The 25,197-nt window shown below is 37.0% G+C and overlaps 1 protein-coding gene across 3 annotated transcripts in view; it reads right to left on the reverse strand.

Moving 5' to 3' along the window:
- Nucleotides 1-25,197, reverse strand: part of SGCZ (sarcoglycan zeta) — a gene marked incomplete at its 3' end in the record, with an annotated part of 553,083 nt that overhangs the window by 19,612 nt on the left and 508,274 nt on the right. For all 3 annotated transcript variants that reach the window (XM_081960171.1, XM_081960172.1, XM_081960170.1), the window contains one exon: nt 3,885-3,957. In XM_081960171.1, coding sequence (XP_081816297.1) covers nt 3,885-3,957 — 73 coding nt within the window. The remainder of the gene's footprint in view (nt 1-3,884; nt 3,958-25,197) is intronic.

The following is a 25,197-nucleotide window of genomic DNA, read 5'->3' on the forward strand; positions in this document are numbered from 1 at the left end:
CATATTGTTTCATGGACTTCAAAAGTGAGTTGTTTTTCATTTGTGGTTTTTGAATAACTTTGGAGATTCAAATGAATAATGAGTATGGCTCAACAAAAAAACAACATATGAAAGCAAGTTCCCTTTTCAAGGAGAAGCTTCAGCATATCTAACCTTCTACTGACATTTTTAGCTGAAATAACTCATAATAAGAACAAGACCTTTGTTCTACGGGGCACAAACAATGCTCAATAAACTCAAAAACCTTCCCTTCTATTATTTATTTAGCTTTAAAGCCACCCACTTACGTGGTTATTTGAATGGTATTCAGTGCAGTTAAAGAATACATAATAAAAAACAGCCAAAGAAAACGTTTGTGGCTGGAATAATAATCAAAATGTAACGCATAAAATCCCCATAAAAACAACAGCAGAACAAATAGTATGAACTTTCTTGAAGCCTTTAAAATGGCTCTTAAATGTGTAGACTTCCAAGGAAGAAATGACGAACTGAAGAAAAGTGTGAAAAGTGGAGCTGATGACCATGGTGAATAGATTGGCTCTTTGTAACTTCTTTCCTGACATAGCAAGAACTTGAGATCTGCCACAAGTACTCCAGGCAATCTCCCCCCCCCCTCGGCAAGGAGATCACAAGATAGAAATATCTGATGGGTTTTGAGCTCTGGAAGACATGGGAGTAGCCATCATACGCAAACTGGAGTTGGTGTCTTTAAAAGGATGATTTATATAACTCCTTTTCTAGTCGCTCTTGGAAGCTTTTCACTTATTAGGAACCTCTGGATGTTTGCAATCATTTAGCGAAATAAGTTTTAAATACTAAATAAAAGTTAAAGATTTAACTTTTTTTCTGAATTGGCAGTAAAAGAGTGATGACAATCTTAATTTTAGAAAGTTGCAGCTGGACTAAGTGTCCCGACAATTTTGAAACAAGATTTTGGAATTAATTGCAAACAATCCTTCCCGTGGGAAAATGCTTTTGTTTTGAATTCTTAAAAAATATCCATTATTTAAAAAAAAAACCTGGACATTACCAGGAATTATAAGGAGCTAAGGATTACAATGAAAGGAAAATCACTCTCAAACTCAACTTAAAATTGCAGAATGAAGCAAAATATTTTAACACTGGACATACAGTACTGAAGGATATTTTTGAACAAAAATACCCTAAAGTTAATTGTAAGAGTGTCTCCTTCTGTAGATAAACTGTGTTTCAAAAATGCTATGAAAGAGAAACAAGTTTTATATGACAACATTGAGATTGTTTTGAAAGTGGAATTAAAAAATAACAAACTATAAGAATGACATGGAAATAGATGTTACAGTGGACATACCAAAAAAAACCCTGATTTATGTCTTAATCGTAAAATGGGATATGCAAATAACAAACCAAGAGAGTAACCTGAATCATTTTCTTAACTTTGATTTAGAAAAGAGGCTTGTTAAAGTTTTGAAGATTTTTTGAGAAGGGGCAAAGGAAAAAAAATGAAATGAAATCAAGTTCTCTGACACTATTAGGAAGGATTAAAGATTAAGATTATTAGAAGCAAAATGAAGAAATATAAAGTTGGTTTACCTCCAGTTTATTGAGTACTTAGCAGGGGAGGACTTGACAGCACAAGGAAATAACAGCCAATGTCTTAATAGCCAGCTATCAAAACCCCAATCTTCATCTAAAAAGCCACACACAATGGCGCCATATAAATATGGCCTGCAGAATAGCCCAAAGCGCACACTCTGCCAGACAGAAGTTCCCTGAAGATGGGCTCCAGCATGAGTCTGAAAGTTCAGAAGATTAAATCTCTATTCCAGGTAACCCACCTGGATTTGAGACTGCAAGAAGCAGCTGAGCTGCGCCCCAGCCCAGCAACATGGCATACAGGGATTTCTTGGTGCATTAATGCCTTCCACAATACAAAGCCCAGCCCCACACCATTCTAGCAGCATGGTGCAAAGTCACAGTCACCAGATTACAGTTCCAGCTACAGTTGCCCTTGCCATCCTGCACTCTGAAGTCTCTGTCACCTAGTTAAGGTTACATTCTCTTATTCCTGTTGCTGAAAAGTGTGTGTGTTAGATCAATTAACGGATTTCATTTGTAGGTTAAATACTTAAAATAGTTTGAAAGAATACAATACAGCTTTAGTTGTAACCATGATGTTGTTTCTTCTTCTTCTTCTTCTTCTTCTTCTTCTTCTTCTTCTTCTTCTTCTTCTTCTTCTTCTTCTTCTTCTTCTTCTTCTTCTTCTTCTTCTTCTTCTTCTTCTTCTTCTTCTTCTTCTTCTTCTTCTTCTTCTTCTTCTTCTTCTTCTTCCATTCAACTGGGTCTGATTCTCAGAGACTGCCTAGACAAATCTCTGCAGATTTTTTCCAAGAAATTTTCAGACATGGTTTGCCATTGCTTCCTTCCCAGGGAAGAGAGAAGGTGACTGGCCCAAGGTCACCGAGCTTGCTTTGTGCCCAAAGACTAGAATTCAGAGTCTCCCAGTTTCTAGCCTGATGCCATAGCTATTAGACTAAAAGGCTTTTGAAATTGTATTGTATGGCAATGATGAGCATATTCTTGAAATGTTTATAAATTGCTATTGAATTTGAATTTGGAGAATGAATATGTGAAGCATTGTATGATTCAATGAGCAAAGCATTCTGGATATAATGCAATGCTTGAATAATTAGAAAACATGTGCATAAAGGGTTTAAAATTTATTAAAACTGTTATGAAACGATGTAATGATGGTATTTAATATCTGACAAATTCCCAAAGATACAGTATATAAAGATGTTTCAAAAGTCTGTTGGAAATATAAATGCAAAGAAGGATCTTTTTATCAGCTTTGGTGAAGTTGTGACAAAGCAAAGAAATATTGGAAAAAGATTCATATTTTAATACGTAAGACAATCAAAACAAATATAAAAATCGAACCAGAGACTTTTCTTTTAGGTTAAAAGGCAAAGAACTTGAAAAATTCTGGAACTTCGTTGTTATACGTTGTTATATGTTGAGAGTTGTGACAATGCTCTATCTGCAAAAATAGAAAGATACACTAATGCCCACAATAATGGCTGGAAAAACTGATGGAACTGGCAGAGATGACCAACTTAACTGCTTTATTAAACAAAGAAAAGTACACATCCAACTTTAATTCTACTTGCAAATCAGTTCTGGATTTTGCTTGGGATAGAAAAAAAATTGAAACTTTGATTTTCTGATTTTCTGATTAGACACATTGTGGTTAAAGAAACAAATTTGAGGCTCTAATATTATTTTTATTCTATCGCCCTGAAAAGAGTAGGAAGTCAATGCCTTTCTTTCTTTATCCCCTTTATCCTACACTTCTCTCTCTCTTTTTCCCTTTCCATGTTCCACTATACACATTTGTATTTTATACTTTGACAGGTTTAATAAAATTATATGAAAAAACACCACTAGACTAAACTTGCTTTCCATAACAATGTAGCATAGCACAAAAATAATAAAACAAAGTAACAATAATATTTTAAAAAGAGTAAAATGAATAGAAGGTATAAGATGATCAATACGAGGACTACAGGTGAGGATCTATCATTTAATGGCAGCAAAGCAAAAATAGCAACTTGACTACTGTAAGTTGGAAACACATCTGGAATAAGATAATTCAATCGGATGATCTGAGTCCTTCAGTTCACTTTTCATCATCAATTTGGCCATGATCTCATTGTAAATGGGGCACTGAAGGAGCTCATGAGTAATGTTTTCCACTTGACCAGCATCCCAGGGACATTTATTTATGTGCAAGGAATGCAAATAGGATCCAACTTTTCTAGTGAAGAAAATAATAAAAAATTGAAACTTCTCTTGCCTAATCATTTTGCAAAGTAATACCCAAAAACTGCTTTTAAGGCACCTACTTGAGGTCTTGAGAAGGTTCAGCTCTGATATGGGGGGTTTCCACAGAATGCTCAAATACAGCTCCTTCTGTGCCTACAACAAATACATGAATAGAATACAGGATAGTTACATTCCATGTCAACATTTCATTTGAAAAGTAATGAAACCCCCTTTCTGAAAAACAATTAATATTAATAAGGTAAATTAATATTTATGAGATTTATTTCAATGAAATTTATTATAGAAGAATTTTAAGACAATGCAACAGCACATGAAAAAGTTTTGATTAATCTAACTAAAAGTAACAGCCTTGGTCTATAGGCCTGTACATAGGTAAAATTAATTGACACTTGTTCCTATTCCATTATTTCCACAGAAGCAGGAGGTCCATGACAAGACCTGCTCAGGTATCTACTTTTTCTGCAGTTTTGTAAAAAAAATCATTTCCTTTCATGGAGCTATGTCTACAAAGTATATGGCTGTTGAAAACAATGACTGACTTATCTTCTTAATAAGTGCATAATATTTATACTTATTTAGAAATGTACTGTGTAAAAACCCTTTTGCACCGAAGCCTGGCTCATATTCAGATCTTCAATATCTTATAAAATGCTTAAGTGAAGATAAACAACTTAAAGGAAATGTTTTTGGTAAAAAATACAAATTTATTAAATGCCTTACAATAAAAATTATTATCTTACATTATTAATTTTTTTTCTCTTCTAACAATCGGAACTCTCCTTCTCACTACCATTTAATATGCTTTAGAACAGTGGTTCTCAATCTTTTTTTCCCCCTGGTCCCTGTTTAAATACCTTTTTTGGCCATGGACTCCCAAGGCTTAACTCAAGATTTAAATCATAAAATTTCTTCAAGCCTTCATAGACTCCCTGTGATGACATTGCGCCCCACCCCCGGATCTGCAGACCATAGTGAGAACCACTGCTCTAGAAGATTGTTGAAAAGAAATCACTGATAAGTAACAATCATCTATTTTCAAGCAGGTAGAAAGCAGATTAGAAGCATTGTTTTAATGTTTGTGCCAAACTAGAATTTGCTTTTTTGCTTGTTATTCAGAAAAAAAGCATGTTTGGTGCTCATTAACCATAATTTTCTCTCACCCAATAACCCACACCAAGAACAAATAGTCATTAAAAAACCTAAAAAATTCTTTCACCTATACAACGAAAGGGGAAGACAAATCACACAAGCCCAGCAATTCATAAGGCTTGTTTCTGCTCCTCAGAGCTACATTTTCCTCATGGATGAACTGAAAGCCACTATCTATTTTTCATTGGTAAATATGAGTTTTCCTCTCTCCATTATGAATCCATATCCTTGCCTGCTTCACCTGACATAAAGATGTGTAAGAATGACCTTGCGAAATGAGCTTCAGCTACAGCTCATTTGGTCCAATAGAGGCAGCTTAACCCTTAACCTAAACCCATAGAAGGAATGTGGGCAGAGCAAACCATCTCAGAAAGGGCCCTGTCTGATGTCTTGGGTTATACAGGAAACAGAGGAGAAAAATACTTGCAAGACTGATAGCCTTACCAAGTAGACAGGAAACACATCCAGATGAATTAATTATAACTTATTGCAAGATGAAATTGACAGAATTTTGCAAGCCTGGAAGTACATTTCTCCCCTGTCACCAATAACAACCCAAGAATCAGGTGAAACAGAGTAAATCTAACTTACTTCCACTTCTTCTAGTGGAATGGTAGGAAAATCTAATAGATATTAAAGGCTACTCTTCATGGCATTTAAAAAAGGGAGGAAAAACTTCATTAATACTGAAATGGTATGTTAAGTTTATCTCACTCAAACATTGGTCATGTTGTAGAAAGAAGTCACCTGCATATGTTTATGCTTCGGTTAGGTAAGTTTAAAGTCTACTGCTTGAATGCTAACTGACAACATTTCCCAATGAAAGTAATGAATCAATCTGTTCATTTGACTGGAGATTTTGAGAAAGATTTCCTGATCAAGACTTGGATAACAACATTAGATGACCATAGAATTTCCAATGGATGGAAATGGAATTTGCAAAGTCCCCAGCTTGAACCTGTTTGTGCCTCCAGTTCTTACCACGGTAAAAAAAACAAAACAAAAACAAAACAAAACACCCTCCCAACCACTTCTCCCATCTAGTTGCTAAATATATTTCCTCCTCTCTTTATTTGATATTGCAAGTGACAAGAGCATAATCTGTGAGAAGACCAGACATGCTTCTTCATTCTTTTTTTCAGTATTTACGTGCACTTTAAATGCACTGTCATGTCTCCCAATACCTTGGGTTTTGCTCCTTAATCCAACAATCGTTATGCATAAAGAAAAAAAGAGAGAAATCTGCTTCTTTTTTCTCCATTCAATATTTCAGTTTTCAATACTGTTTGCAGTGTAAAATGGGAATATACTGTGAAAGAAAGTAAAAATTTGAAAGGGCATTTAAGGACTGGGGCAATTTTTTCCCTTTCCAAATTTGGTGATTGGCTTGAAAAAAGGTTTGTGTTCATTCTCTCTCCCTCCCTCCCTCCCTCCCTCCCTCCTCCTTCCTCCTCCTCCCTCCCTCTCTCTCTCTCTCTCTCTCTCTCTCTCTCTCTCTCTCTCTCTCTCACTCACACACACACACACACACACACACACACACACACCCCACAGAGAGATATACAGATACAGAGTACAAAATATACATCACTGAAATTATTACAACCAACTAACTGAATTTAATTTTAGCCTCCCACATTAGACAAAAAAAAGAAAGTGCAGTACTTTCTCTTAAACTGCCTGACCCTGAAAATGGAGGGATCAGCCATAAAGAGATTAGAGATTAGAGCAGACAGAGCATTGAAAATCTTCCAGGAGATATCATTCCAATAAAGCAAGCAATGCCCTGCAGGATAAATGGAGCTGTTTTAAATGGCATGATTCTAAAAGATATTTATCTGATGCAGAGCTCTGTGTACATGGCATTCATCCTAATTCAGTACAAACCACATCTAGTCATGCATTTGCAAATTGTCCTCCCTTGAAACTATGGAAACTGAAGATGTAGCACTCTCAGACACTGACTGGGGTAAACTACTTATTCTGCTCAATTTACCAGTTACTGAGATCTAACCTTTAGAAAATGACAATGAACATGGTTTCATTAATATCACTGGAAATATATATTATAAATTACAGCGTCAAAAGCTTGGTGATAGATGTTGGTAGCTGTGCATCCAGAGAATGAACAGAGCAAAAGGACACTTGTTATATAAACAGCAAATGAAAGAGTTTCTACATATAGCATCTTGCTCTCAAAAGGAAAAAAAAACAAAGCCACACACACACAGAGAATAGTAGCAAATAGAAGCAAAATTGGGTAATTACATTCCTCTATTGAGAGAACTGTATATGCAATTTAAAGAGAGCCTGCTAATTTAATTACAGCATTTGAGGCCAGAGTAAATGAACTCAGCTCTAGGGGAATGTATTGTTCATTTCAGATAAGGGAATTTAAAAAAAAAGATTGCAGAGTTTGCTGAAATTAATTTACAATAACCTAGAAACCGTGGGTTTGCTTCCCTTGAAAAGCAAATGGAAGGGATTTTTAGTCCCAAATCAGGTGGGAATTCCAGTGGTTTCTTATCTTGCAAGAATTGGTCTCAGTGAAACAAACAAAAATTAAGATGAAAACTAAACATATAAAAGTTAAAACAAAATTAAAAGAAACTTCAGTTGTTCATGTCTTTGATGAAAGATTGTTAGACATGACTGTGGAGCGAAATGAGGAAAATTTACCTTTTGGTAAATCCTAAACTGACCGAATTGTTTTGATCAGGTAGGCCAGGGGTGTCAAACTTGCATGGTCATGTGATATATCATGGCTCCCCCCCTTTACTAAACTGGGCGTGGGCATGGGCAGCATGTGACACATCCAGGCTGTGAGTTTGACTGTCCTGAGATAGACTGATTAAAATGAACAAACAAATAAAAACCACATGATCTTCCATTTAGGATGATATTTTCAGGAAATGTAGCCTGAGTCATCCCCCCCCCCCCCCGCTCCCTTGCACTACAACTTATGGATAATGTTGGGAAAGAAATTAAAATCTGATCTTAATTCCCATGACAAATTTATATCATGGAATGATTATAAACTGAAATAGCTGGAAAATCTTTTTATTCTTTGTGCGCAGCTCACTGTCAACCAGTCCTTTACAACATCCAATGTTTTGCAAAATAAATTTGGATCGACTAAAACTACTGAATGGGAATATATCTAATTAAAATTTCTCTTCACCTGACAATTTGGGCTTGATGCCTTAACAGCATCTGAAACTTCCACGCCATTAGTGTGACGGAAAGAGGCTTATGAGTCCCACATTTACACTCAATTTTTGCAGATCTCAATTTAGCGGACTTCAGATATAATGAGCAAAATACTTGTTTCATTTATGAAATGCTAGGTTATTTGCATAATTGCTCAAATGATGTAAAATGGCACAAGTGATGTAACTTACACGATGATGTTGCTGTGAATGAAGTCCTCTCCAATTTAACAAACATTTGAGAATCACACCCCTTCCCCCACTCTAATTAATTTACAAGATCAAGGTAGTATCATACAATTGAAAACTACAACTGAGAAAGATATGGAAATAATGTAGAAAAAAGAATAAGAATATTCTATTTAAGCAATCAATAAAGTTTTAGAGAATGTTTCATTGTATCTGATCAAGTAAGGATTTTGTATTGGATATTCCAAGGCTTATGATAATGGGTGGGTTTCAACATCTCTGTTAGAAGTACATTTTTGAGGAGGCATTGATTCATGTTTCTGGCTTGTTCTGGTTTAGTATTCATAAGGTTGCTGGAATACTGGGGGCGGGGGGGATATGTGAAAGATTGCAATCTGTCAAATTATTAAGAACTTCTTTGTGAGTTGGTTGCAGTTAAATAGTTGATAGACTATTTTACACGTGACTTAACTCTGGATAGAAAATATGTGTTCACTTTGTATAAATGAATTGGATTTCTAATGACGTGGAAACTCTGAACAATATTATTCCATGTGGTCAAAGCTTACTTTATTGTTTAAGATTTTTGTTTTACGTTTATTTGATTTCCCTTCCTCTGATGCAGGTTCACTTCTGTTTTTCTATTTTCTTTTAATTTTTGGATCTTGTTTATAACATTGTTTTTTCTTGAAGATGAAAAAGATTGGGCCATTTTGAAGTGCTGTCATAAAAATGGAATCTTTAAACTCAGTGGCATAGCTTCGTGGCAATGGCAAGCATTACTTCTAATACAGGTAGTCCTCGACTTACGACATTTCATTTAGTGACTGTTCAGAGTTACAGTAGCACTGAAAGAAGTGGTTTATGACTGCTTTTCACACTTACAACCATTGCAGCAGTCATGTGATCAAACTTCAGTTGCTTGGCAACTGACACATACTTATGACAGTTGCAGTGTCCCGGGTCATGCAATCACAAGCAAAGTCAATAGGGGAGACAGATTCACTTAACAACTGTGTTATTAAATTAACAATAGCAGTGATTCATTTAACAACTGTGGCAAAAAAGGTCATAAATTGGGGCAAAACTCACTTAACAAATGTCTCACTTAGCAACAGAAATTTTGGGCTCAATTGTGATAGTAAACCGAGGACTACCTGTAATGATGATCTGCATCCCATAGTACTGCTTTCAAAGCACTAGTAAAACATCTGGATTATTTTCTATCACAATTTCTTGGGGCTCCACTGTTTCTTGATTTTCCCGTTCTTTGATTTGAGATTGATTAATCTCAGTTCATGCTCCCATGATACACTCTTCCATTAGACGAAAGTTTAGGTCTATTCTTTAAGTGCCCTTTGAATACATATTTGTTGAATGATAAATATTTTCTTAGAGAATGACAGAGTAAGTAGTAGAGATAAATTGTATTAACTCAGTTACACTGCTGCCCTTGGCACGGGAACCCACTGAAGCATTTATTCATTCTTGCACATTTTGTTTAATAAAAAAGAAGCAACAATTGCCTAAAGATTAAAATTTAGATTTAGACCAGTGGTGGGTTGCACTCAGTGATGGGATTCAGCCGGTTCGCACCACTTCGCGAGAACCGGTTGTTAACTTTCTGAGCAGTTTGCTGAAGTGGCTCTTGGAAGAAATCATTAGGGCAGAGAACCAGTTACTAAATTATTTGAATCCCACCACTGGTTGCACTTACCTTCACTACCGGTTCGTTGATCACCCGCGGTTTCCATCCGCACACACACCTGACTCGCCTGCACAATCCACCACCTCTGCGACAACCAGCTGATTGTCGGGGCTCACTCAGGGATCACATGCTGTGTGCACAATTTGCATTTTGACATAAAACAGGTATAGAGCGCAGGTGGGCAGGCGGGCGGGTGGGCGGGCGAGCCAAAACAGCCACCGTACTGGTTCGCTCTCAGCGGCTCTGGGCCACTACCGATTCAGCCGAACCTACCCGAACCGGCAGCAACCATCTCTGATTTAGACTGTTAAAGAATTATTATTATTTTATGCACCCTATCCTTTTCTAGACTTCTAGGTTAACAAGTTTTATAGTTGTAGAAGGAGAATTTGTATTACATTGCATAATAACTGATTTCATTGTATACATGATGTACAATGACAATAAAGGCTGTACTATAAGGCAACAATATCAGGAAGAGGGGGAAAATCAATTATTGACTTTAAGACCTCAACAAATAAAGCAATATAACACTCTACTATTCTATCTGTTCAAGATTCAAATGGGAACATCCATACAGGTTCCAAATAGACGAATCAACAATTCTTTTCAACAAAAATGTAAAAGTCCCACCTCCCATATCTAAAGATACATATGGCAAATTTCATAGATTAAATTTTTTATGACAATTTTTGGTTTCTAATTTTTATTTTCTCGCTTCAAAAAAATGTCATTAAAATTTAATCTATGAAATTTGGGGACACTCTTGTTTCTGACAATTTTCATGTGGAGAGGAGATTTTTAACTTCCTATTTTATTATAATTTATAGTTTTTACAAATACCAGTATTTCATAGCTGGTAACTTTTACTTCAAACATTACAATTATTATTCCCCAGCTGACTAAGAACTGCATAGTCTTGTAACCTATTTCTTGGATAAATGCGGGTGATATAAGTTTAATAGCTAGGTTGCACAGTACAAATTGCATAGTATTTTTAATCAGAATGGATGACAATTTCTGATCATAAGGCAATATGAAATTTTTAGTTGGCATTCTTGTTTTTATTCAAAATAATCAACATCCAGCATCTCTGATTTCTTTAGTTGCTAACCCATTAATCTATGGCAGATTTTGAGATATGTTTTGGTTTATATGGGTTTCCACAAAGTTGTTTTATACTGGATTGATATGATTTATTCAACTCCTAAATAATAAGTGAAGTTTAATAATATGACATCTCTTTGTTTAAATTTATGTGCAGGTTGGGAAAGCTTTCTTATTTTTCTTATTTTTTAAATTTGTCTTCAGACCCTTTGTTTGCATAATTACAAGTTTTTAAAACTATCAATTAAACTACAGGGTCAGGGCAAAGCATACGCTTTTATTATATACTGATTATATTTTATCTTTCATAAATGCACCATAGATTTTGAGGAATCTGCCTGGTTGCTCTGTAAATGGGAATGAATCACAATGATGGCACTGGTTCAATATTCCAGATCAAAAACTTTTAAGGATTTGGAGTTTAGTCTGTGTCTTGACGCCTTTATGTTGGCATAAGAATTTCCAGAAGTGTTAAAGGTTAAATTGATAAATTTAATGCTACCATTTTTAAAACAATGAAGAGAGTTAGATGGGTCAGGGGTGGGTTCCTGCCAGTTCTAACCCTCTTCTATAGAAGAGGTTCCACAAATCTACCGTGCCATTTAGAACCGGTTTCAGCTCCCTCCCCCCACCCATCCGCACCACACTTACCCCGCCCCCCACTCATTGATTGGCTGGCTCACCAATCGCCCCACCCACCTCTAAGAGTCCTACCTAACCTTAAAGCTGTCAAGTTTGAACATCCCTGGGGGGCTTTTTCTAAAGAGTTAGGGGTGCAAGGGTCTTGTAACTTGACAGCTTTAAGACTTGCACACTTCAATGCCAGAGTTTCTGAGCCAACATTTTGGTTGCTAAGCAAGAGCATTGTTAAGTGAGTTTCACCACATTTTACAAGTTGGCCACGGCCACCCAATCACATGACTACTAAACCACTCCCACTCAGTCACATGGCTGGCAAGCCACTCCTACCCGGTAACATGGCCGGCAAGTCACTCCCACAAAGCAGGCCACACCTACAGAAGAGGTTCTAAAAAATTTTGAAACCCACCACTGAGATGGATGGTCTGGAATATTTTTCAATATTTGGTGTAAAGCTAAATACGACAAAGATGAGTGCAATCTGAAAATTGATTTATTTTGAGGACCTATCCTCAATTATTTCTAATGCCACTGAAACCCTCACATGTATTCCTCTTCTGACTACCACGTATCTGTATTTAATACTGCAGGACATATATAAAAATACTGTGGATCAACCTATATACTCATAAAAATGCTTACATTATGAGACAACCACATCAAACATTATGTCTAAATTTGTTTGAGAGGGAACCTGCTTCTCATAACACTATTACACTATTAGTGCAATAATGTGAGCCTACAGTAAAGAAATGTACTTCTGTTTCGTTGAATGAGTTTTTTCTTCTATTATTGTGCATCAATTTTCTGTAAATAATTCTGGAGCGCTGAAGAAATAAAATGGCAAGAATCGTTATGACAAACTCTAGTCTTCAGTGTGATCCAGCTGTCGCTCCTAAAGCATTTGAAAAATTGACCTCATGCTAAGAGGTCAGAACAGATGAATTCAGCTTTTGTTGCTCCTTCAAATTTTTCTCATTTAATTCCATTTATAGAACAGGGTGACTGGTGAAAACTAAATGATGCCTTTGTAATTCTACCTCCTTTTGTTAGAAAGTGGATTTTGTCACTAGATACTTTTTTGATTTGATTGTATATTTAAGACCTCCGTAATGGAACACTGTCCTTGACTGAGCAAAACAACAGTTACCTTCAAAGAATATAGCTGTCAGGGTTCTAAGTAATAACCCCAAAGCAATCAAAACTTTGAGGCCTGGAGTTCCCTCAAAGAATATATTTATTTGGGATGTCATATTGGTGCGGCTGGTGAAAATCTGACTCTGAAGGGCCCAGGGTTTTCCCCACCCAAATCAAAGTCCAAAGGCCCTGCCATCCATAGGGCCATTATAATCCAATCAGATCATCGTCCCAACTCTGGCTGGCTTTGGTCCACACCCTTCCAACACCTGGTTAAATGTCCTTGGCTCCCATGAAAAAGAATGTTATTTTGCCTACACATCCCCCACCTATCTCTACCTACCCCCTTACATTCCCACAGCTCCACTTGGCCTTGCTGTGGCAGCCCTGAGGATGTTCCCAAAATGGCTTCAGGGCTGACAGTAGCATTCATATATTCCTCATATTCTACAACCAAGATCAGAGAGTACCAAGGATCCCTCAAATTATCCAACCTGAATAATTTTTTGGAACTAACCTGAATTGTTGCTTAGCTATGTTCTACTGTAATTCTAAAAGATTTTCTTCTATTTTCACGTGGAGATATCAGATATCAAATGTACAAAAACAGAAGTGAAACTGTCTTCTCAGTCATCTGATTATTATTGCTTGTTCGTTACTGCCTATTCCACTGGGCATTTCTGCCCAGTCACAGTATGAGTTCCCCTATGTAGCAAAAGCCAACAGTCTGGAACTATCCTTACTATTACTATTCCCAAGCTGAACAGCTTCCTTCCAGCTGGCTAATAAAGTAGAGTTTATCAAGTTAAGCTGATGGTTTTATGGAGATATTCATGCTTGTCTTGCTAATTGTAGAGAAATGCCAATATCATTTTCCAAGATTTCATTTCATTTCATTTTTACAAAAAAATCACAGTGCAGTTTACAGACCGGTTAATAGATTGGATTTACTAATGGAAGGAAACCCCAAAACCAGAAATGTCCTGCTCATTCTGTGCTCCAGACATTAGGCCCTTGTTATATGGTTGAGGTAGGCTCCAAAAGTTGATTACTCTAAATGGCTTTATAAGACATGGTTTAATTTTTAATGCAGGAAATTAATGTTATTTTTCTAAAAAAACATTAATATGTTAATTTTATAGTTATTTTATTATTGTTTAAAATTTGAAGCTTCCAGATGCGTATGTGATTAAACACTAAAATATAAACAAATAAAGAAATAAATAAGCTTTAAAAACACAGGCCTGGGATTAATCACACCACTGGAGACAGACTATTAATTCAGGTCCAGAGATCAGACCATCTTAAAAAGTGCTATATTGGCCAGACGATATCTGTATTTGCTGGCATGCTTTTAACAATGTTTCCTATATTTTATCAATGCTCAGAAATGAGGAAAAACACGACAGCAGCTGTTGGTTACAGTGTTTTCATATTTTGCACTGATGAGGGAGTTCAGAAAGTAAAAAAGCTGAAAGGGTTTTACGCAGTCAAGAAAAATATCTGGTGGGAGCAGAAGGGAGGAAGAAGAGGAAAAATCCTGGCCTGGGGATGGAAGCAAAGTTTTCTAAGAAATGATGTTTTAAAAATATGGCTATAATACCTTTTGTGAATTGGGAGTCTTATCAATAAATGCCCATCTCCATGCTTCTCGTTTACAATCCAAATGCAAAAATAAAACAAAATAAAACCCAGATACCTTATATAAACCCCAGGGCTTTAGATATTTAAAAAAGACCTTATTATGTTTAGATTGCATTGGACTCAATTTGTAGAGGTCAACCAGAAAAATATAATGCCATAATTATCCCTCACCAAGGAGAAATACAGCCTTATGATACAGCTATATAAATGGAGATAGTATGAAATATTATCTCCTTATTAACCCTAGATGTGATCTTATGGGCGAATGTTTCAGTGGATTGAAAGGGAAGTCTCCCTCAATCCCCCCCCCATATACAAAGTCAAGTTTGCTCCATTCATGTTAAAGTTTCTGAATTTACTCAAGAACTGGTTACAGTGGTGCATTGGTTAAGAGTGCAGTACTGCAGACTACTGCTGCCTGCCGGCTGCCTGAAATTTAGCAGTTCTAATCTCACCAGGCTCAAAGTTGACTCAGCCTTCTATCCTTCTGAGGTGGGTAAAATGAGGACCCAAATTGTTGGAGGCAATATGCTGGCTCTGTAAACCACTTGGAGAGGGCTGTAAAGCACTGTAAAGCGGTATATAAGTCTAAGTGCTATTGCTATTGCTATGTCAATAGACTTGGGGTCCCAGGGAACCAGCAACCCTTTAACACACCTCTACTGTTGATATGTTCATTCTTTTCATTCCTGTGTTTGTATATTTTACATGTTTAATGATGATTGTTTTATATTTTATAGTAATCAATTTATGTAAGTGTTGCTTTTATTTAATTGTTGTAGGCCTCCCAGAGTCACTTCTTGAGAGATTGGTGGCTATACAAATTTGATAAATTAATAAATAAGTCAAATAATTTTTCTTGTGTTCTCTTCTTCACAGTTCTTAAATAAAAGCATGAAAAGTGAATTGAACTTGTCTGAATATTATGTTTTCCTGAAAATAATACAGGGCCTTATTTTCTTTTGACCCCCCAAATAAGTACTCAGCCTTATTTTTTGGGAGGTCTTAATATTTTTGAGGTGCAGGAGGTGGTGAGTGTGGTCACCTCATGGCTGCTGCTGCGTTGCAATATTTTCAGGGAGGGCTTATTTTCAGGGGAGGGCTTATTTTAGCCCATGCGCTCAAAAGCCCAATTGGGTTTATTAACCAGGGAGGTCTTATTTTCAGGGAAACAGGGTAATATCAAATGTACATGACCCGCATACACATTTACTGTATATTTTCTGGACTTAAAACTAGTTTTACTTAAGACAGTATAAAAGTTGTTGCTTCAGAACTGAGAAGGATTCTCTTATACCTCAGATCTGATTTGATGTGTTCATCAAAGTTGAATAAAGTCATTTTGTTTATTCAACTCAATAAAAGTGAGATATGCACGAGAAAGCTACCAATTCTAGAACACATATCTGTGTCAGAAAACCTTTTTGGATATTACAGTGTATCCTACTTCTATGCTGCTTGGACATTACACTGCATGTTCAGAATAAGATAATCCTTAAGAATGATGCCATTTAAGGAAAGTAGATAAATGTTTATAGCATTAAGAAAATAGATCCATTTATTTTACATTTACATTTGATACTTTTTTAAAGGAGAATAATTGGCTTGAACATTTAGAAATAGAAAAATATTGAAAAATTGCAATTTGATTGTCAGAGGGGAAGCTTTTGGCATAATGAATCCATACTTAACTACATCATGCCCAACAGTCTTCTAATTGGTAACAATAGAACATGCAAATTACTTTTTACTTCAGATAAATAACTGGATCAATCTATTCTCACAGACTACAATACTAATATAGTGAAGGATTGATGGAAGAGAGAATGATTTAAGCTTCCCAGCCAATTATCCATATAAACCCATTGTTTTTGTATTATATAGGAATATTATATAGGTAATGCAACAATCTGCTAACAGATTGCTGTAGGAAAACATATTTGTGAGAACATATGTTCATTCAAAAGAATTAGGGGAATGGATAGTTTGGTATGCACATAAAGATACCCAAGCCTACATTTAAATGAATGTTTGTGCCACCCTGAACAAACAACTAATGTGAACTAAAGTCACATCCCTGGTCTCTAGCAATTTTGCTAATGTAATGACATATTGAAAGAAAGAGTAAAGAATGTAAAACTTTCCATAATTACTATAAAAACTTATTAAGACAGGTTGGGATTCTCAAATGACATCCCTGCTCCAGAAAACTATGCATGGCAGTTTGATTTTACTAAATAACCATCAGCAATGTGGTCATCACCAATGCTATGTTTAAGTTTGCTGAATGAATTACAGTAGACATATAGTTTTGTTTTCTTCTATCTTTAATTTTAATTGGTTTATAAAGCAGAACACAAACATCACTTTGCACATCTACAATAAACCCTGTTGTCAGTCATTGCAGGCAGTATGTGTTTTTCTCTCAAACACACTTCATCATTTATATTCTGAATATTATTAAGTAAGTTCTCATTGATTTATTTCTCTTTTTCTAACTTTATTTGTAACTTGTACCACATTCCTTATTTCTTCATTTTTATTACTTTTCCAAGCCATAAACAATATTTAATGTTATCTATTATAGATAACATTAAATAACATCTATTATATTACTATCAGAGCTGAAGAAGCTTCTTGGATGAGAAGTGAAGCATCTGCAAAGAAAAACAAGGAAGTCCGATTGTCTCTTAAAAAAGCATTTTGGGGACATCTATTATAACTTTTTTAGCATGCTTTTTATATAATACAATTACATGCACATTTGTGCAACTTTAATCCAAATCTGGTAGCAGGAAACAGTAGAGTCCAACCCCAACATTATTCTATGTTTTAGTAGAGCTCACTTGGAGTTTGCAAAAAGCACCTGAAGGACTCTCAGATGGTGAGGAACAAAGTCGAAGTGGGCTTTTATGTGTTTGTAATGAGGAGAGATTTCCATCTAGCCACTCTTCCATAGAGCCCACATAGGTGGATGGCTGCAGTGATGGTTGCCCTTCTGGAACTCTGTTCCATCTCCACACAGGATCTCTGGAGCTCAGTCAGAGTGACCATTGGATTCTTGGTCACTTCTCTTACTAAGACCCTTCTCCCCTGATTGCTCAGTTTGACCAGCTCTTGGAAGAGTGCTGATTGCACCAAACTTCTCCCATTTGAGAATTATGGAGGCCACAGTGTCTTAGGAACATTCAGTGCAGCAGAAATTCTATTGTAGCCTTCCCCAGGTTTGTGCCTTGCAATAATCCTGTCGATGAACTCTGCAGGCAGTTTCTTTGACTTCATGGCTTTTGCTCTGCTACAGTATGTATTGTCAGCTGTGAGGCCTTCTATAGAGAGCTGTATGCCTTTCCAAATCATATCTAATCAATTTAATTTACCACAGTTGACTACAATCAAGATGTAGAAACATGTCAGAAACGATCAAGAGAAATGGGAAGCACTAAAATTAAATCTCATGTGTTGCTTCAAAGGGTCTGAATACTTATGCCAATATGATATTTCAGTTTTTATTTTTTAAATAAATTTACAGACATTTCTACAATTCTGTTTTCCGTTTGTCATTATGGAATACTGAATGTAGGTTAATGAGATAAATACACACACATATACTGTACATATACATAAACATATACACATATACAGTATCTATCTATCTATCTATCTATCTATCTATCTATCTATCTATCTATCTATCATCTATCTATCATCTATCTATCTATCTATCTATCTATCTATCTATCTATCATCTATCTATCTATCTATCTATCTATCTATCTATCTATCTATCTATCTACCTACCTACCTACCTACCTACCTACCTACCTACCTACCTACCTACCTACCAACCTACCAACCTACCTACCTACCTACCTACCTACCTACCTACCTACCTACCTTACCTACCTACATATCTACCTATCTATCATCTGGCTACAACCAGATTCTCTGTTAAACCATCTTATTTTGCAATCATTATACTGTTCTGAGACAGATAATCAGTCAGTTCCCATTAAGACATATAGCATATAGTTTGTATAAAAAAAGGTTAGCAAGCTAATAGGGTCATAATTTGACTGACTTTTAATATATATATAATGAAAGGGTGATGGATTTGTTCCATTTGGATGGAATATGAAAAGTGCAATCTACTTAATATAAACTAATTGGCCAAGATAGAGGCCTGTCATTTGACATTAATCTGCAAGGATTAAATCCTGGGTTTTTTGCCTTGCTCCAATTGCATAATCTCATCTGTTTGAGTTGGAAGCACCAAGGTGTTTCAGGATTGAAAGTATTAGTAGTGACATCACTGTTGCCCAGGGGACGCCTGGTTGGGGGCTCCTTTCATGGTAATGAGCCCACCAAAATTGTAACCTATTTATCTACTCAGTTTTACACACTTTTGAACTGCAAGTAGGAACTGGAGTGAATGATGGGAGCTCACCTTTCACCCAGCAGCACTTAGACTTGCTGATTGTCAACCCAGCATTCTAATCAGATTAGCCATTGAGGTGCAATTGCATAGTAATTTTTACAGTCTTGGAAAGGACTCTCATCTAGCTTTCTAGATGTCCAAGGCAAACTGAAGTATACATCTAATTGGTGTTGTTACTGGACTGAACTCTACTTTTGGAAGGATTTCTACAAGAGATAAAGTATATTTACATATACAATATAATTTATCAGTTTCCACAAAATGCTAAAATGATGAAGAATTCATTTAGTGGATGATTTGGATAGGTTTTGCCACCCAAATGTGCTACTTGCTCTTTATTAGTTAAAAGAGACTTACATGATTTTTTTAACCTCCCCCCCTCCTTTCAAGTTTTGATTTTGCTCTAAAACTGACCTATTTCTGGTGAAAACATTGCTTGTGATTGTATTTTATTTATTGGTGCCTTATTTTGGCTACTGGAGGACAATATCTGGAAGCCACTGATTATGTGTGGCTGCTTCCACTGCAGATTGAAGATGAAACTTTGTCCAAGTTAGAGAAGAAAGTGGGGCATGTATAGGCCTTCTTAGACCACCGTCTTTTTCTCCTGATCTTGTCTGAATGATTGGCCAGGATATAAGCCATGGACACCTCCATCTCCTTATCCAACCCAAGACAATTTCCCACACACTTTGATTAAAGCTTCTTTCATCATATCCCACTGAGGAGGAAATCTGACTAGAAAGCTTTGTTCTTGTATGATGTTAGTATCACCAGAATAGTTGGACAGCATTTCTTTTTTACAATGCACAAGGGCATCTTCTTTGACAGTTGAGGTTTAAAAAAGGTTAGCTTTTTTTGTTACTTAGATTTGGGAGCAAAATCTTTCCAGTCATGTTGCTTAGCTTAAGTGTTCCAGAATATATTGAAAGTGGGCTGTATAACCCAAAGTTCTTTTCCCATTGACATTAAATGATCATTCTTAATTGCTTGCAATTTTTAATGGAAGGCAAGATATTAAAATGATAATATGTAAGTCAATTTTCAGTCTGATGAAGATGGATTAACTTCAAAGGTTGTGACAGAACTAAAATAGGAAAATCTTCTTTTAAATATGTAGAAGCCAAGTTGCTCTAGGATACATAGACAACAGAAAATAAGCGGTTTTCTACAGGGGATGCAACATAGGATTCCAGCTGTTGGATGTTGGCCTCCATTTTCTGTAATGTGGCAGCTCTCTAGTGGTCATCAAGGGTTGACCCATGTCATGTAGCCTTGGGGTTACAAAAGAATGAATTACAATTGCATGGTATAACTAGAACATTGCCAAAAGGCATTCTATTCCCCAAGCCAAAAAAAAAAAAACAGATAGAACTGTCTTTGTACTTGCCCTTGAGTATTGACCTCAAATTACATTACATATCCATGTCTTGCATCAGTTCATCTATAATATGTCCTGTGACTTGACATTCTGTCAAAAAATATCAGAGTTTTTTTTAAAAAAGACTTCCATCTCTTTAGATACACATCTTATATGCTTATAATACAGAAAAATGTACAAAAGTTATTTAGTTAGGCCAGACCTGATAAGTTAGCTGCTTGGATCTTGCAAATGTTTGATCTTAATCTCTTTAATGAAAAGAAAAAAATAAATATTTAATATCTATTTTTTTTATTTAGTGAAAGTCTATGTAATTGTAAATTAAGGGAAAGGGTCTCATTATATCTAAACACGTACACTTCGTTTTATTATAAATCAATCTAATCTTTTAATCCAGTCTGCTAGATGACATTAAAATTAATAATTGTATTCTTCCTCTCCACCAGTCATGTAGAAATATTTTACAGCCATTACAGGCAAGCCCTCAACACAATTTCCTAAAAACACTTGAACAGACTACCATGCAGAAAGTGATTGCAGAGTTTGAAGCATTATGTATACGTGAAATGTTTATGAAAGTGGGAACCTGAATTGAGCAATGATCAGTGGAGATTTTGAACTTCCAAAAGATACAATTGTGGTTCTATTAAACCCTCTACTTTGGGTAAGAGGTTTAACATCCATGTCTCAGTCATGGGTATGGAACTCCAATGATGATCAACTGGGTTCATTTGTTACGAACTATTGTAACTGTGATGATTTGGCATAAAGCAAAGGCAGACAGCAAGGAGCTTGAACTAGAGGCTTGTGTTTATTCAGGGGCAGCCATCTTGAAAACTACCTTCTGCCCCAGATTACGTCAGTAAAAAAGTTAACTGTTTCCTAACCTTCTTAAAGAGCTAGGCATAACAATTGAACTTGAAATATAGCATAAAACATACACATCATTACATCTCCCCTCTTAAGTATAGAACATCTAATATGATACAAAGTCTTTCCATATTTTTGGCTTAATAGCTCGACCAAAGCGAGAAAGTTACCCCTGTCTGATCATCAGTAAGATTGCTGTCAGGTTGTGAGTCAGTCCAGGCATTGTCACAGGCTGATATCCTTACATTATCCTTGGCTTTCTCGGTAGGCTGTATATCCGTATTCAGGAATTCTGTGCCATCATGCGCTTGCGCTTCATTTTCCTTGTGGTTTTCTTCTTCCAATGCAGTATCAGCAGCAGTGTCTGGACGAAGATGACACCTGTTTCTTCTCAATTGCTGTCCACACTTGGTTTCAACTACATATGATTTTGGTGAATTGCCTTCTGTGACAATTCGAGCAGGTTCCCATGTTCTCTCAGTGACTCTGTGTCTCACAGCTTGCCCGGCACACAGTGGACGAAGAGGCTTGGTAGATTTATCAAAATACAGTTTTTGCTTTCTCATGTTTATGTTCCTCTGAGCTGTTACCCACTCATGTGCGATGGAACGAGGCTGCAATTTATGCGGAGCAGTAGGCATTGTAGTCCTCAGTGTTCTCCCCATTAGCAGCTGCGACAGTGAGCATAAACCCTCAATGGGTGTTGCACGATAGTTTAATAGGCCTAAATACACATCCTGCCCTGATGATTGTGCTCACTGTATAATGGATTTGGCTATGCCAACATACTTCTCTGCTAGACCATTGGCCTGTGGGTGATCAGGGCTTGTGGGTTTGTGCTTGATTCCCCATTCACACAGGAAGCACTGGAATTCAGCACATGAGAACTGTGGCCCATTGTCAGACACATGTTCTTCACACACTCCATGTCTTGAAAGTATTGTCTTGAAAGCCCATATGACTGTTGACGCTTTTAGACTTCCCAGCTGCACTAGTTCAAAGTATTTGCTGTAGTAGTCTACTATCATCAGGTAGTGGATGTCTTCAAAATGAAAAATATCTGTAGCCAATCTCTGCCACGCCCATGTAAGAGGTTCTTTTACACGGTTCCATGGTATAAGAGGTTCTTTTGCATTGTTTTTTTAAATGTCTGGCAGGTGTCACACTTCTTTACAAGTGTTTCAATATCAGAGTCCAGATGAGGCCAGTAGACCATCTCCCTTGCTCTGCCTTTACACAGAGTAATGCCTAAATGTCCCTGATGAATTTGTTCCATTACTTCTGCCTGCTGTGACTTAGGAATAAGAATACGGTCACCCATGAGTATGATATCCTCATGAATCTTTCACAGGCCAGAATTCCTGCAGCTCATGACACAGCTTCTTGCATTTTTTTGGTCAGACATTGCACATGACATGAGTTAGTTTCTCTAGTACTTTGTCCTGTTTGGTGTCTTGTCTTATTTTCTCCAGCCATACATCTGATATTGGCATGTTCACTAGTACTGTATGTACCTGTTCTTCCAACTCAGGTTCATCCCTGGCTTCATGTCCTTCTGGAAACACCCTTGACAGGCAATCTGCCATTGGAATTTCCTTCCCAGGCTTATACTTCACTGTGAGATCATACTGCTGTAATTTCATAACCATTCGCTGCAAGCATGGAGATGTAAAAGCTAGTGGTTTTTGTAGTATGTACACCAACAGCTTGTGGTCAGTTTCTACAACTACTGGGCGACCATATATATGTACTAGTGAAATTTCTCACATCCATTCACAATGGCCAGCATCTCTTTCTCAATTTGAGTATAATTAGCTTGTGGCGTGGTCAGTGCATGTGAAGCTTATGACACAGGATGTCCTTATTGAGTCAATATAGCACCTAGCCCAAACTGGGATGCATCCACTTGAAGCACGGTGTCAACATTTGCATCGAAGTATTTCAGTATTGGCCTTGGATATTTAGTGATCAGTTTCTTCACTTTGTCAAAAGTCCTTTCCATGTTTGCATCCCAACACCAAATGGCATCCTTCTGCAGCAATGCATGTAACAGTACTGTCTGTTGAGCATGGCCCTTAGAGAATTTAGATAGATAGTTGAAAATACCCAAAGATGTTTCCAGTTCCTTTCTGGAGACTGTGGCCTTCATGTTAAGAACTGGTGCAATCTTCTTTGGATCAGGCTTCAAACCCTCTTTGGTTAGTAGGTGTCCAAAATATGTCACTTCTCCTACCCCAATTTGTATTTTATTTGGATTGAGTTTAAGATTTCTCTCACAACATCGATTGAGCAAAGCAGTAAGGTTTCTGTCATGCTCTACTTGATCCTTTCCATAGACCAACAAATCATCAACTATTACTTCAACACCCTGTAGACCAGCAATTAGTTCGTGTGATTTCTTTTGAAATATCTCCTGTGCCGATGCTATGCCGAAAGGCACCCTTGTGAAGTGCCATCAACCTGCAGGGGAGTTGAAAGTAGTGAGGTAACTGCTGGCTTCATCAAGACGCAATTGCCAGTAACCAGATTGGGCATCTAATACACTGAACACTGTTGCTCCTACTAGCTTGTGTGCTATGTTCTCCATGGTGGGGAGTTTGTAGTGTTCTCTTGTTATTACTTTGCTCAAATCATGTGGGTCAATGCATCTGCAAATTGCACTTGTGTTCTTCTCCACCACAACCATAGAACTGACCCATTCCGATGGTTCAGTGACCTTCTTTACTACTCCCAACTTCTCCATCCTAGTGAGTTCCTGTCTAACTTTATCCACAAGAGTTAGAGGTATTTTCCTTGGGGCATGGATGACAGGCTATGCGCCCTCTTTTATATGTATGTGGCTTATGCTTGGGAGACACCACAGGCCCTTGAATAGATCACAGTACTCACGTTTAATGTCAGCTTCTGTCAGACCTCTATGCCCACCATTCACAGTCATTATGATCTTCACAAGTCCAATCTCTGAACTTGTTTTGAGACCTAGCACAGCTGGGGCTTGCGTTTCTATCACAAACAATTATAAAACCCTTTCAGATCCCTTGTAGGCGCATTTTACATGACAGCGACCCATTACTTTCAGCTTTTCACCACCAAATCCCATTAATTTTGGTAGGTCCAGAGTCTCTAAGGGGGATTCATTCCTGAGATGTTCCAGATATATGTGGCTTGGCACACAATTTACTTGTGTTCCAGTATATATTTGGAATGTAACTGGAGTTTTGTTGGCCCCTATCTGTAATGTTACATTTACTTCATCTGGAGACTGATGTGCTTTCTGTATTGCTGCAAGATATATCGGGGAGCAGTCCAAGTCTGACCCTGCATTGTCATCATTGTCCTCTATGGCACGTAGAGCCCATGTTTGTGGTCTTCAATTTGCGAAGACAGTTTACACACCCTGGCAAAGTGTCCTCTTTTCTTGCATTTCTTGCATATTTTCCCCCTTGCAGGACAGACACTGTTTTTGTGGTGCATATTTCCACAATATCCACAAGCTGCTTCTCTGTTACTTGTTCCAGTGCCATAGGTGCTTTTTGTTCCTTTGTGTGGCCTTTCTTGACCATATCTACTGCTTTGAGTTTCTATAGCATTGATCTGGTGCTGTGTTCCAGTGGTGGGTTTCAAAAATTTTTGGAACCTATTCTGTGGGTGTGGCCTGCTTTGTAGGAGTGGCTTGCCGGCCATATGACTGGGTGGGAGTGGTTTGCTGGCCATGTGACTGGGTGGGAGTGGCTTGCCAGCCATGTGACCGGGTGGGAGTGGCCAAGACGATGTCACTGAATTCTTTGCCCCAATGGAGGATCTACAAAAAGAAGATATAAAAAAGGAAATTTATTATTTTGTGCACTTACTATTTAAATAAGATTAAAATAAGTACACAAAACAATAAAAGAGCTACTTACAG

Source organism: Natrix helvetica, assembly GCF_964273705.1.
Source record: "Natrix helvetica genome assembly, chromosome: 7".
NCBI lineage: Eukaryota > Metazoa > Chordata > Lepidosauria > Squamata > Natricidae > Natrix > Natrix helvetica.